The 15,697-nt window shown below is 42.3% G+C and overlaps 1 protein-coding gene and 1 non-coding gene across 5 annotated transcripts in view; both read right to left on the reverse strand.

The window, feature by feature from the left end:
* The window catches only part of ano8a (anoctamin 8a), a 28,626-nt gene that overhangs the window by 10,460 nt on the left and 2,469 nt on the right, over nt 1–15,697 (reverse strand). For all 4 annotated transcript variants that reach the window (XM_039816869.1, XM_039816870.1, XM_039816868.1 and 1 more), the window contains exons 2-8: nt 12,558–12,668; nt 7,529–7,661; nt 5,301–5,439; nt 5,004–5,100; nt 3,675–3,791; nt 3,343–3,470; nt 1,934–2,095 (exon numbers count right to left, since the gene is read on the reverse strand). In XM_039816869.1, coding sequence (XP_039672803.1) covers nt 1,934–2,095; nt 3,343–3,470; nt 3,675–3,791; nt 5,004–5,100; nt 5,301–5,439; nt 7,529–7,661; nt 12,558–12,668 — 887 coding nt within the window. The remainder of the gene's footprint in view (nt 1–1,933; nt 2,096–3,342; nt 3,471–3,674; nt 3,792–5,003; nt 5,101–5,300; nt 5,440–7,528; nt 7,662–12,557; nt 12,669–15,697) is intronic.
* On the reverse strand, nt 884–956 carry trnak-cuu. Its single transcript has one exon. It is a non-coding gene; the product is annotated as a tRNA-Lys (tRNA).

The raw sequence follows: 15,697 nt of genomic DNA on the forward strand, positions 1-15,697 counted from the left end.
CAGACACAGCAGAGGAAGAGAAAACAAGAAACCAGGGAGAACTTTAGAGACTTTTTTATTTTTTATTTTCTTTTGCACAATTGCAATAATCTTCACTGAAAAATGGATTGGAAATGTTTTTGCTCCATAATAACTCAGAGTTTCTGCAGGTTTCACCAAGTCAAATTTAAGACTTTTAAAGACCTTTTTTAGGACCATTATGAATGATATTTAAGACTTTTATCACAACATCAAACTAAGCCCTAAATTTTGTTTTTTATAGTATCGCTAAACTTAACTTAAATGTCTGTGGTACAATCCGAAAGAGCCTCGCGCCAATAATATATATAAGTTGCATGTTGGTCTCATTTGTAATACAGCAAAATTGTACTTGGACTAGTGAAAGAAATAACCATAACACCACGGAATAATAAAAAAAACAGCATTAGAGGTAGCGTTGCATGGACATGGGACAATTAAATTAAGACCTGTTTGAAATTATTCAAGACCTAGAATACAATACTTAAGGCCTAAAATTTTTATTTTGAAATGTAAGACTTATTAAGACTTTTTAAAAATCCGCGAAAACCCTGTAACTGCTTTCTCGCCTGCTTGCATTTCTTATGTTTGCTGTTATTGTGGAAAACATCAGACCCCCCAAAACCCCCCCCATTCATATTTTGAGTTTTTTTTTGTCTGGTGTGTTTTATCAAAGTTTCTCCGTAACTTTTTTTTTTTATAGAAGCTGACATGAATTCAGAATGTATATACACAATGGGCCAATGACACATCAATGATTGAAGTGTACCACAGTCCACATACTCTATTCATATCATTCATTACATCATGTTATTCTGAATAACCATGCTGCTGTTAACACAAGTGCTTCCCCAAAAATATCTCTCGCCCAACGTGGGGCTCGAACCCACGACCCTGAGATTAAGAGTCTCATGCTCTACCGACTGAGCTAGCCGGGCCTGTTTCAGCTCTGCTCCATGTGTCTTTTCGAACGAGTCACCCGCACCCCTTGCCCAAATTCTCTACTCACTCCACAGAACAGGAGATGAGCCCCCCTCCCCTTCTCTACTCTAGAAGAGCACATGGGGGTATGAAGACACACAATGATCACATTTCCTGCCATTTCAGTCACAGCAGAGTTGCGCAAAGTGCTCGCTGATAAACCACTCAACCAGACTGATACACTGAAACTTTTCCTGAGGATAGTTGCTTTGTAGTCTATATCCTCGACGTTCCACTTCTGGGATTGCCACGTTGCCGCCAGAAAATCTGCCGGATTTTACTCATTTAGGCCTGGATATCCATTGCCTTGGGCTTCTTTTGTGTTGACATTTTAAACTCCGGTAGATTTCTGAGGACTCTGGTTAACTGCTCCTCAGATCTCTTCAGGGTAAATCCAGACAGCTAGCTAGACTATCTGTCCAATCAGAGTTTTCTGTTGCACGACTAAAACAACCTTTGAACGTACACACGTTCCACCAAAACAAGTTCCTTCCCGAGGCTATTTTGCAGAGGCGCTGCTGCTGCTTTTCTCCGGCGCGTAGCACCGCCCAAGACGATTGTGATTGGTTTAAAGAAATGCCAATAAACCAGAGCATGTTTTCCTCCCATCCCGAATGCTATGTTGAGTAGCCAGACCCTCCTCCAGCGCTCTTTGGAGGAGGGTCTGGCAAATAGAGACTAGTTGCTGTGGTACATTGAAATAAAAATAATTTAACATAGGTAATGTGACTGTTGATGCATGGAACTTTGTGAGAAGTCTTCAGCTCTATTGACTCACTTGATTTTCCTTCTAAGTGACTTATGAATGTTTGGGAGTAGATCTGACCAAATACAGCAGGGAGTGAATAAAACCTTTCGTACGCCACATCAGAACAGCAGCTGTTTGTTTTTTTTCATCATCCGTGCCTGCTAAAACGTCAGTAAGGATCCTCACCCTGAACTGTGGCCTGGGCTCCTCCAAGGACTCGGCGGGGGTGTCCAGGGTGCCCCACCTGTAGGCCAGCTCCGCCTCTCGCCTCTTCCAGCGCTCCAGGAACAATGTCGCCCACACAACATTGAAGAGGGCAAAAACCACACAGCAGATATCCTGACTGGTCTGTGAGCGAGCATGAGAGAATCAGAAGATACTTATATAAGCCTTGAGATTATGAGTATGCCGTGCAGTTTTCAGTTGCCGAAGCTAGTGCCGGTCCTCTTTTTTTATCTTTACAAAGCATGCAAAGGATATTATAAAAAATGTATGAGGACAGAATAGACAAAACAGACATCAAAACATCAGTGAGATCCTGACATTCCTGGCATAAAAATACAAACAACATAATATGATTACAAATCAGCATCGGTACCATTGGCGATTTTAGACCCTTTTTATGGGGGCTCAAGCCCCCCTAAATTTGATCCCAGCCCCCCTTTTATAGCTTCAAGTTAGAGTTTGCGAACTTGTCTGTTAGTGACAGTGGCCAAACAATTACAAGTTCAAAGGGCTTGAAACAGGTTTAATGTCCTGTGTGTCTGTCGCCGATGCTATGGACCCGTAACCCAGTCAAGGAAAGGGTTAACAGAAACGTGGTGTTAGCCAATCAGAGGAGGTTGTGCCAGACGCCCGCCTTTGGCTGAGTCTCTATCTGATCTGTCAGAGGGAGAGCAGGAGTGTGGTTGTGAATTTTAACATTGGTAGTCCCCAGAGAAAAAGTTGGTAATGTCATGGCCCAGATTAGAACCCAAATTGAAACGTAAGCAACTAAAATTGCTAAAAAGAGTGTTAGAACACTGTGTCAAATCGGTCGTTATTACTGTGACTTATAAAGTGTCAGGTTTAGTTCCATCATAGTGTTAATAGTTTAAAAATCGCAGAATCGCCCCTGATCAGTACACATCTAGCGTGACAGTTAAAGGGTGATTTTTAGTAATATTCCAAGTGCTTGAAAAGACAGATCTTGAATCATAGGCGTGGAGTTCGGGGCGGAGGCAGGGGATAGTTCCTCCACCCCCTTTCCACCACCCCCTCCACTCCCTTTCCGCTTCACCTGGGGTCTTTTGGGCTTTGACAGAGAGGGGGGTGAGCCTGGGATCGAACACTTTCTGTTGACCGCCACACAAGCGCACTTATTTCGACTCACAAAGTAACTTTACATTCGGTAACTGCTCGTTGTATTTTACGTGTGGAGGAATAAATCATTGCAATACAATCTCGAACTCGTCACAGTGTGTTTATGCATCTCTCAGTGTTTAGTCCCTCGCAGCAGCACTTTGTAGGACTGCTTACACCCCCAATGTTGAAACAAAACCGACGACGCCCTGGTATTGTACAACAAATCTTCTTACAGAATAGGCTTCAAGTACCTGGTCGGCCTCTGCCAGTATCCAGAGGAGAAAGCCGATGACAGCAGGGTAAAGCATGGAGTTAGTGTAGAAACCCAGCCAGGCAAAATACATGCCGATCTTCACTCCAAAGTAGTCACACACATCATCTACAAAGCAGATCAAATTGTAAACAGCTAATATAATGTATAAAAACTAGTGTTATGACTCTGAGAAGAAGACTCATTATGTCTCATGTAGCTCATGCTATTTTTTACGCTATTAATAGATGTGACTTGGTATTAACGGCAGGCCTGCTGTTATACTATCCGGCCAACTTTTCTTAAAAAAACAAAAAGGTTGATATTTCCCACCCAGGGGCTGCCGTTCACACACAGCCTGGACCCAAGATGTCATCAGCTGGTTGAGGATCCTCTGCTCGTGGAGGGGAAACATTTGATGGATGACTCCCCGAGCTTGCAGCTCTGGAACTAAAGCGGAGACAACAGGAAACTTTCACATATAACGTTTAAAGCTCCTATGACATGCTGCTATTTGGATGCTGTTATATAGACCTTAGTGGTCCCCTAATACTGTATCTGAAGTCTCTTTTATATAGACCTTAGTGTTCCCCTAATACTGTATCTGAAGTCTCTTTTATATAGACCTTAGTGTTCCCCTAATACTGTATCTGAAGTCTCTTTTATATAGGCCTTAGTGGTCCCCTAATACTGTATCTGAAGTCTCTTTCCCGAAATTCAGCCTTGGTGCAGAATTACAGCCACTAGAGCCAGTCCCACAATGAGCTTTCCTTAGGATGTGCCATTTCTGTGTCTGTAGCTATTGAGGAGGAGAGAGGGGGGGGGGGGCAAGGTGGAGGGTGGGGGTGTGGCCTTGACCAACTGCCATGCTTCGCTTGTTTGAAAGCCATGATGTCTCTCTCTCTCATGGGTGGGCCAAATTCTCTGGGCGGGCAAACCAGAGAAAGGGGAGGTTACCTTTCCCCTAATGACCTCATAAGGAGAAGATTCCAGATCGGCCCATCTGAGCTTTCATTTTCTCAAAGGCAGAGCAGGATACCCAGGGCTCGGTTTACACCTATCGCCATTTCTAGCCACTGGGGGACCATAGGCAGGCTGGGGGAACACATATTAATGTTAAAAAACCTCATAAAGTGAAATTTTCATGCCATGGGACCTTTAAACGAGGGCTGTCAAAATAAACGGGTTGATAACGAGTAATAATGAACGCAAAGTCCTTTTAATGCCACTAATTTTTTTTTTTACACGTGATTAACGCACGCACGTTCTATGATTTGGGCCTCGGGCCGCTCCGTAGTTTGGAAAATCAGGAAGCGATGCTTGAGTTTGCCATATTATGCTTTCAGCATATTTTTTAAGTATATAGTACCTTTGAGGTGAAAATATTTTGTCATTGACAGTATTTGTAATTTTTTAAGATTGTTGCAATATTTGTCCACTCCCATGCTGATACGAGCATTGAAAACTTAATTTGCAAATAATCGCAAGTTAACTATGGACAATCATGCGATTAATTGCGGTTAAATATTTCAATCGATTGACAAAACTCAAATGGAACTTAGCATATAACATCCACTGCACAAAACGCCGACGCTATTTAGATAGGGAAGAGAAAAAGAATAAGCGTTTAAAACAGTTCAGTAATAATAAATGACAGCATACTGATTGGCTGGCCCTCCAGGAAGTGAATGTTGTGGAGCACCTCCCCCTGTTTGGCTCGCAGATTGTCCAGCCAATACTTTATGATGCACTGACGCTCCTGGAAACCATCACAGTTATGGGGAGACAGCAAAAAAGTAAGTCACAATACTAAGAGACATATATTTTCAATTCCGGAAATATAACGGTAAAAGACAGACAAAAAGAATCTTTAATAACACACCCGAAGCGACAATATGTATATCATTAACAACGATGTTGACATACAGCTCACATGGCCCACAAGTTGTAACCTCTAACCTGTGAGGTGAAAAAGCAGAGTTCGCTCTCTATGTTCTCATAGATGTTGTCTTCCTCACAGGAGAAGCGCCGCATCCCGCCGCCAAACTGCGGTTTGACGGCCTTGTGCATGCCCATCTGCTCGGCTCCCCGCAGTAAGCTGGGGGTAAATGACAGCAGGATTAAACCTGATGGAGCACTAACACTGTGGAGCGGCTGGACTGCAGATGTTTGATAGATTAAGTGCACTAAGGCAATGCACACAACAAACTGTAACACCACACACACACACACACTCACACACACACGCACACACACACACACACACACACTGTAACTGGGCGATACTGGATGATACCTCTCTCATGTGTGTGCATTAAATATGAAGTAACCGATTAGCTTAGCATAAAGACTGGAAACACACAAAATGGGTGTACCAGCAGCTCTACTGTAAAGCTCACTAGTTAACATGTTACAACGAATGTGTCTAATCCGTAGGAATACAGGAATGTAACGACATGATATTACACGCTGAAAATATTTCCCCCGGAGGCAGTGACTTCCTAGAGCCTCTGCTGTTTTTTTTTTGGCTGGACCAGCCCTACGAACTCAAAACTCGGTCCAAAATGTATCTTTACCATGTCAGTAAGTAAGTAAGTAAAGTTTATTTCTAGATCACATTTAAACACAGCTTAAGCTGACCAAAGTGATGTACAAAAAAAACGCTGGTGCTGTAAAAAAGAACATTGAAATGTAAAAATAAAAAAAGTAGAGAGGAAACACAAAAACAACATCCCAACGGCAGCAAGTGAGCAACAAGCAGCAATTCACAAATACAGAAATATATAGACATGGACATGATTAGTGTGTTAAAAGCGCCAGTGAGTATCAGATCTAAGAGACCTCGGGGCTGAGTGCCAGTGAATAAGATGCGTAGTATAAGATGGTGCCAGACCAATTAGAGCCTTGAAGGTGATCAGCAGGGTCCCTCCGATTGCCTGTGAGCTTCTCCTGACTATACGGTAATTTCTCTACTGTGCGACAGAAAGTCGCTTAGTTATGACACAACTGTTAGCCTATTTTTACAAAAACGTCTGCTACGGAGCCATAACGTGAGCTACAAGGTAATGGAGCCTTTTATACATTGTCGTGTTTCTTTAGAAATAAACAATGGACAAATAGAGTCTTTAAAACGCTTTGGATGTAAAGTTATTCGCTGTCAAAGTGATGCCAAAATGAATGGCAGTCAATGGAATGCTAGCAGAAGGTGATGGCTTGTTAGCCTGAGAAACTCGCCATAGGAGGTACGCTTTCCGGATGCTCGCTTACCCCCTTGGTGAAGAGAGGCTAGCACTGGGGTGACTAGGGTGCTCACAATTATGTGATATGCTATTTCAGTACACAACTACTATACCACAACAAATAAACATTACTGGGACCACTACAGATGAGCAATTAATATCTATATTCAAATTATAGACACCACCGCTGACTATCTCTTTAACAATTTGGCCACAGTTAAGCACATTCGCCATACATGGTCCAGCCATAAACTGGGCCGGTTTGGACCTAGTCTTGTAATCCTTGGACAGGGCCACGCAAGCTGTTTCTTCTTTATGCTACGGCTACGCTAAGCCTACTGTCCCTGGTTGTAACTTCTTATTTAGCAGACAGACATGAGAGTGGTATCAATCTTCTCATCTAGTTCTCGGCAAGAAAGTGAATAAGCATATCCCCCAATATGTTGAGCTGTTCCCTTAACTTACCAGACTTCAACAGGCTTAAAATATAAGACATCCATAACAAAATCTAAAAAAACAACAACACATTTATTACATTCGGTATTGCCTTTGTTCGTGGACATGCATTAAATACACTAATACAAACACAGTATATTTGTTAACCCTAATTGACTTAATGGACTGTTCCCTATCCCTATATAATATTGGCGTTTTCTGCTAAATCTAATAACTGGACTCCTTTCTTGCCATTTAGCTGCACCCCCGTGAATATGCAGTCAAATACTGAAGGAAAATGTTATATATAAATATAAAACCAACCACCATGCTTAACCATTTTTCTAACCTTAGTCCTAAAATCAAGTACGGGCACTCATCGGCCGCTTGGATAAGTCAAAATGTCCTCACTCAAGACCCAAGACAGAAGCACAAGTGCCCACACACACACACACACACACACACACACACACACACACACGCTCAGTCAGAGTGTGCGTTTCGGAGTCTTACTTCTCAAATGTTGTCGTGATGAAGAAGGCTTGTGCCTGGGTGTGTTTGTGCTGTCGAACCTGAATGCTGACTTGTGGGATTCCAACACGAATCTGATTCAGGAGCCACAGCAGAGTGTGGTCATCTATTGTGTCTGGAGGGAGAAAAAAAACAAACATTTGATTTTAAGTTTGACAGTGAATATGAGCATCACAATACATATTTTGAAACAGCAGTTTTATTCGTCAACGTTCCTTTTAATTCCTTATATGTTTGCAGGTATGTTCGCCAAAGGCAGAAGAGGCAAGAGGCTGAACCAAACCCATCCTTCACTGCCCTGACAGAAGTGGGCCAAGAAGCAGTGGAGTGGTGCTGATAGTAAGAGGTCGCTCTAATTAAATCCCTGTCTGCAAGCAGTATATCACACACAAACATTCTAGGGGTGGGGGGTGGGGAATCGATACAGCATAGTATCGCGATATTTTCTGTGGCAATACTGTATCGGACGCCAAGTATCAGTCTTTTACTATATGAATTGCACATGACAATTTAACTTATTGGAAGGCTTTTTCAGTCCACAAGATGCAGTAGGTGCAGTTGAGTTTTTCTTCTGTCAGGTGAGCAGTAGCATTAGGAGCGACAACGGTAGCGAGTAGTATGAAAGCGTGCACGAGGAAGTTGCGGACACAATATGAAGTTGCGGACACAATATGAAGTTGGAAAACAGGTAATAAATTGCAGTACATCGCAGAATATCGATATTCTGCGATGTTACGATATTAAAATAATATTGTAACGTGACATTCTCGATTTTATCGTATCATGGGGCCTAATTTTTTCAATAGGTTGAGAAGACTCCAATCTGATTCCAGCAGTTTCAGCAGGCTGTATGCAGCATATTGTCTCAATCATCTGTATCATTACACTGGCACCATTTTATACCTAAAATTGAAAACAATGAAGATCAAATTGGAAATGACTGAGACTTTGGATCCATCATTCACAAAGACTTATATATATATATATATATATATATATATATATATATATATATATATATATATCACATACATAGTAGGGGTGGGAATCACCAGAGACCTCACGATACGATATCATCCCGATACTTAGGTCACGATACGATATTATTGCGATTTTAAACATATTGCAATATTCTGCGATATATTGCAAGGTGTTACATTTTTTCCAACTTTTTCCAATTTCAAATGATGTCCCCAAAAGGACAATTTTGTCAACATCTTATCTAAAAAGATACATTTCTCTGTTTGTTCATCTCACTTCAATTATATTGCTACGAAATGGGATTGTCAAGCAGACAGACTGACCAACACATATGTTATAAAAGATTGATACTTGGCATCTGAGTATCGATACAGTATTGCCACGAAAAATATCGCGATACTATGCTGTATCGATTTTTTCCCCCACCCCTAATACATAGGTCCTTTATGAGCCGAATGTTAGTAAGGAGCATAAGTGAGCTATTCACTGTAAGAGATCTGCTATTGGTTAATAAAGGTAATAAAATAAAGTTTGGTGCCCTTGAGCAAGGCATCGAACACCCAACTGCTCGGGGCGCCTCTTATCATGTCATTGCCTCCCCCTGGCTCCAGCACTCCACCTCTCTTTCTTCAGGAGCACGAGGTGAGGATGAAACTGAGAGCAGTGAACCCCAGGAAAGCTGCTGGTCCCGATGGCATTCCGGGAGTGGTGGTTAAAGCGTGTGCAGACCAGCTAACAGGGATCCTCACAAAACTTTTCAATCTTTCCCTGACACATGCCACCATCCCCACATGTTTGAAGGCCTCTATTATCATCCCCATTCCCAAAAAAACTTTGAACGATTACAGACCCATTGCTCTGACGTCTGTAATCATGAAGTGCTTGGAGCGATCAGTCTCCCAGCACATCAGAGACTGCCTCCCCTAGAGCTGAGCCACTTGGAATACAAAAAGAGCTATGTGAGGATGCTCTTCGTGGACTACAGCTCAGCGTTCAACACAATCATTCCAGACATTCTTTGTAGTTAACTGATGGAGCTACAGATCCCCCCACCCCACCTGCATGTGGATTAAAAACTTTTTGTCGAGCCGCCCACAATCTGTGAGAATTGGCCCACACCACTCCTCCACACTCACACTCAGCACTGGTTCTCCTCAAGGCTGCGTTCTGAGCCCTCTGCTGTACGCACTGTACACCTATGACTGTTCTCCAACCCATCAGTCCAACCGCATAATAAAATATGCCGATGACACTACAGTGATTGGTTGTATTTCCGACGGGGACGAGACAGCGTACAGAGCAGAGGTAAAAGATCTGTTGTGCTGGTGCAAGGATCATAACCTGACCCTGAACATTCTTAAAACAAAAGAACTAATTCTGGATTTCAGGAAGCATAGACAGGATTACACCCCCCTCCTTATAAATGGAGAGCAGGTGGACATTGTCACCACCTTCAGGTTTCTGGACACCCACATCTCTTTTAACCACTCTTGGACTTACAACATCAGGGCACTGATTAAGAAAGCTCAGCAGCGGTTACACTTCCTGCGTGTGCTCAGGAAGAACAATCTTGACACAAAGCTACTGCTGGCTTTTTACCAATCCTCTGTGGTGAGCGTACTAACGTACTGCTTGAGTGTTTGGTACGCAGGCTCCACAGCGGTGGACAGGAAGGCGGTGCAGAGAGTTATAAACACTGCACAAAATATCATCGGCTGCCCACTGCCCAGCCTGGAAAACATTGCTACCTCCTGCTGCCTTAGGAGAACCAAGGCCATCACCACAGACCTCTCACACCCTGCTTACCCCCCTATTTGATCTGTTGCCCTCGGGGAGACGCTACAGGTCAATCAAATCGCATACCAGCAGGCTGACAAATAGCTTTTTCCCCTGGGCCATACGGACTGCAAATACTCATGGACACTCACTTTGTCCATGATACTTATGGACACTCTGTCATAAGCTTGCACTCCACACCTTTTTTAATAACTACAGACATTTTTTACCTTTTAGATTTTATGGATATTTATATTTAAATACATATGTAAAGAAATGTATATCTTTTATATTATGTTGGTAGATACTATTTTAAATGAGAGCATATTGCTCGCTGAGCCTGTTCTTGTCCTTGTCTGGACATATGTCGTTCCCTGTTTTCTTGTTGTTTGTTTTTTTGTGTGGTGCAAGGGTGGCTCTGTGAGAGCACCCTAAATTTCGTTGTACCTTCACAGTGCAATGACAATAAAGGCTATTCTATTCTATGGGCGGCCCCCTCACTCTGACATCTCTCCATTGGTGCATGTATAGGTCCTGGACATGTGTGTGTATTTCGGGCCTGTGTGTAATGCGTGTAATAACTAACAACAGAGTGAATACATGTAATATCCCCTTGCTGGATCAATAAAGTCTTAATTTGTAATCTTAATCAGCACTTTGCATATTGTTAAGTTTCAGTTTTGTAATTGGTTAATATTCATTATCATAAACAACACATACTATGTCATTTAGGGTACATGTATACCGTTTTACAGTAATAGAAAAACCAGAAACGGCTACATTTAAAATAAGCGTGCTTGCTTACACTGAAAATTGTGAAGAAAAGAAAAGTGAAAAGGTCTTTATGTTTCAATGTAAGGTGTGTGGGAGCAGCAGTATAAGTTGAAGCACTTAACGTTTCAGTTTTTAGTACTGAAAGGATTTGGAGTGTCTGCTGAAGTGTAGGAGGTGAAAGCATTTTATTATTATTTTTTTGTTAAGGCATGTGGGCAGTGGAAGTTCCAGTTTGTAAGTAAAGCACTGAAAGCAGTTGAAACTGCCAGTTGTAGATATAAGGAATTTAAATTTCAGTTGAAGCGAAACACTAAAGATAGTTGAAGCGTGTGTCTGTAAATAGTAAGTGTCAGTTGGTCTGACATACTGTCATTTAGGCGGGATGTATACTGGCTTAATAGACAATTAAAACAACACTAAGCAAAAAAAACAACCTGATCTTACAGAATTCTGTGAAATGAACACGGCCCCTTAACTCAAAATCAGTGGCAGTTTCACGGAATCGCAAAAAAATCTGTGATGGGCCCGCGGAAGAATTCCGTGAAATGAACACGGCTCCTTATGTTAAGGAAAAGGTCGTGGGTGGGCGGGACAACAACGGTTTGCGTTTAGGAAAAGAACAACGGGACGGTTGGGTTTAGCAATCCTGACACGCGGGACACGGTCCCCGGTCTCCTGGGTGAAAGTCCTGTGTTGTTTGACCCATCCACCATCCCAACCAACCTCCTGACGCAGATTTTCGGCCTTTCATACTACTCGCTACCGTTGTCACTCTTAATGCTACGTCATCTTCTCAGTGACTTTACATTGGCATTGTTTTCCATGGTAGCCACACAGAATTTATCACAAATTCCGTCCCACCACCACGTAATGCGCTGTTAACAGGTTGTGATCATTTCACGGAATTCTGTGAGACCAGGCTGAAAAAAAATAGCTACATGCCTTTTCATATTCAATTTAACAGAAATCTAAACAAGAGCTGTTCTTTGCGCTCACATTGTGATAGGTATTTTGGTTTGGTTTTGCATTTTAATGTTGGTTCAAATCTGTCTTTGAAGGCCGGAGTCTGTGTTGACGCTGGCACTACTTACATTTTTAATGCAACTAATCAGAATGATTAATTATCCCTTTGTTTTGACACTTAGACAAAAAAGCCCATTGAAGTGTTGTGTACGCATGCAACATAATATACAGGATGTGTTTTGTACATTGTGAAGTTTATCTGCCTGAGTCAAACTGCAGTTAGTTTGGTAAAATAGCTCCAATTCACCCACAACAGCAGCTTCCTTAAAAGAAAGGGCTGGTCTATAGAAACGGGTACAGTAAATGGATGAGATCTAATTGTCCCCAGAGAAGTCCCAGTCACGCATCTGAGTGGCTGGCTGAGCACTAAAGACATTTAATGAGGATGCACTTTTCTCTCTACAGTGATGGATTCATCACAGGATGAACAACAAGGACAGCCAGGAGCTTACCGTACCTAGGAATGTCATCAGGATGTCACAGTTTTCGGTGGGCACCATCTTCAGCCAGGACTTACGAGACATAATGTAATGTCTGGCCTGCAGAAAGCGCTTTCCAAACAATTTATCTAAAAGGGAAAGAGGGGCAGAAGGGGTTAATACAGTTTTAAATGATTGCAGAGGATCGATGATAAAGAGGGTAAGACAAAGAGTGTGTATGTGTGTGTGTGTGTGAGAGGAAGTGGGACAGACAGATGGTGAAATTTTTTCATCGGGGTGATCAAGGACAGGTTAGTCATTAGTAGCGCTCTGCCACTCATCAATGATGTTATTATTTCACCATATTTTCCTATGTTTTTTGTCATGGAAACTTTAGGTCATATGAAACAAGGACAGAAATGTCCAAAATTATTGTTCAGCCAGCGTTAAAGGTTAAAGGCAGGGTTGGTAACTATTTCCAATATACACTTTTTTATATATTGTTTGAACTGGCCTTTACAACGCGACAGCAATAAATAACTTATAGGCCCTGAAAAAGGAGCGACAAAGAAATATCATCTGTAGCTGCTGTAATGCTGTAAAAACACCGACCATTTACTGCCTAGCGGTCCGCTCGGAAAGAACCAATCAAATGCCTCCTTGCCCCGCTTCGCGTACTCTACCCCTCCCGTGTGCGAGCCTGAGCTCAATGCGGCGACAGTAGTCATGCTTGTTTTAAACATTCGGTATGATAATATTAGGTGTTTGCTAGTCTGGATCGACGACCGCATAGTTCCGGCGCCGCTGGAAGTTCCGCCGGATGGACCTTCCTCTTTCTTTGTGTTTACGCTAAACTAGGAACAGCAACTGGAACCTCTGAGCTAGCAAGCTAACGTTACACGCTGTAAATGGCAAATTTTGAAGAAAATTTTGATCATGCAACAAGGCAGGCCTGCTTGGTCACTTACTCTCTAACTGGGACGTTTTGGGACCTATTGATGGGAATTTGCTATGGACATGCTATGGTCATGCTATGGTCATATGACTTTGAGCAAATGCTGTAAACAAATGAATGATCTGTAAACCGGGTGGTGTGTAGAAAGCCATTCCGCAACTGGCTTTTCAAGTCAGTCTCTAAAACCATTAAATATAGGCAAAGCAGCAGGTCTTCCCAGCAATGCCATCCATCCGGCAATACAGTGTAAGCTCCGAAGGCCTCATTTGTACAGTTTCTTCACACACTCTAAAGTCACACTCTCAAGTCAAACTCTCTGTCTCCCGCGGGCACAATAGACCCAGTGACTGACCGATGTCTTTATTGTTCACAGAATGGCCCTGTGAGACTTTCTCAGTGCGTGTCTGTGATCAGGCTTTCACGTTCTGCAGCGTCACTGCATTATCAAATCACCTGCTTTCAGGACGCCTCATCCCTCTTATTGAGAGGCATCAGTGCTGCTGCCAGCTCTCTGTTCTAGTATTATGTTTTAGACCAACATGCCAACTCAGTGACTGCAACAAACACTTGATGTACTGCACCTGTAATACATGTCAGACAACAATGCAATGGGATCATGCTCTGCTGTTATTGTGCAGGAGATTTTATCTGGAGATGTTTTTAGAAATATAACGAGCTGTATAAATCCACAATTCGGTGTGTGTGTTAGTGTACGTGTGCGTGCATGCGTGCGTGCGTGCGTTTGTGTGAGAGACACACATGATGATGCAATCTAAGCCAAGTCACTGAATGTTTTTTTTCTTGCATTTGTGTATGTTTCTGAATACTTCAAAGTGATTGTCTCTCTGACTGTCTGTGACGTCATTGCTCCTTTAGGCCACGAGACCTGTAGATACATCTGAATGTATGTATGATGAGATGATTTCATGTCAATCTGCAGCAGGACAAGTTTAGAAAGGAAGAACTGACGAAATTATATTCTGCCATTCGTGTAAACAGTTGTGGTAAGCTCTATAGACTGGGCCACCATCATTTGAGCTTCCTAACTTTGACTAGAGATGGTCCGATACCGATACCAGTATCGGAATCGGTATCGGGAAGCAAAAAATGGTATCGGGCCATCTCTATCTTTGACTAGGCAATAAGTTGATTGACAATAAGGCAATAAGTTGATTTGACTATTGCTTATAGTCTACTTAATTATTAGTGAAACGGTCAGTGTTGTAGTCAAGACCACCTAAATCGAGACCAAGTCATCACCAAGATCAGAGTGTTTCGAGACAGAGACAAGACAGAGGGACCAAGTCAGGACCAAAAACCAAGGCAGGGCGAGACCAAGTCAAGACCAAGACCAAGCAGGGCTAGACCGAGTCAAGACCAATACCAAGCAGGGCTAGACCGAGTCAAGACCAAGACCAAGACCGGGTGATACCAGGTCAAGACCAAGACCAAGGCAGGACGAGACCAAGTCAAGACCAAGACCAGACCAGACCAGTGCGATAGAGTCCCACACTGAATGCCACGATAAAATGTGGAAAATGCTAACAATAGGCACTCCTCAAATTGATCTGAAAGATCCACAATCCATCCCAATCCCAATCCCAATCCCATAGAAAAACCCCACAGAAAACAAATTAATATTATTCTTCATTCTCCTCTTTTATTGCCTTAAGTGTATCATGAGAAATACCTTGATAATCAAAAGGCAGTTATGGTCTTGCCTCCTTATGCGGTCAATTCGGAGACGAAACATTCAAAAAGTGGGATTGAGACCGGTCACGACCCAGCAGAGGAGCACCTTCAGCAGAAGACTCCTCTCACCCAGATGCACCACAGAGCGCCACAGGAAATCGTTCCTGCTTGTGGTCATTAAACTTTATAACACTTCCCTCAGAGTCACACACCCCCTCTCTGTAAGCATCTCATCTCAAACATAGACAATAGACAATCACTTCTCCTTTTTTTTTTTTTTTTCGCACTATAATCATCTCAACAGACAATTCATTTTCTCTTTTTTATTGCACTATTTGCACATTATTGCTGTACATTTCATATTTTATATATTATTACTGTATATTTGTTTTTATTATATATGTTTAAAGTATTGATAATATATGTTGTTTTTATTTGTTGCTTGTATATCTGTAGTTGTAACGAAAATAATTTCCCCCTGGGATTATTAAAGTATTTCTGATTCTGATTCTGATTACAACACTGGATTCT

The sequence above is a fragment of the Perca fluviatilis genome, chromosome 11 (genome assembly GCF_010015445.1).
Source record: "Perca fluviatilis chromosome 11, GENO_Pfluv_1.0, whole genome shotgun sequence".
Classification (NCBI taxonomy): Eukaryota; Metazoa; Chordata; class Actinopteri; order Perciformes; family Percidae; genus Perca; species Perca fluviatilis.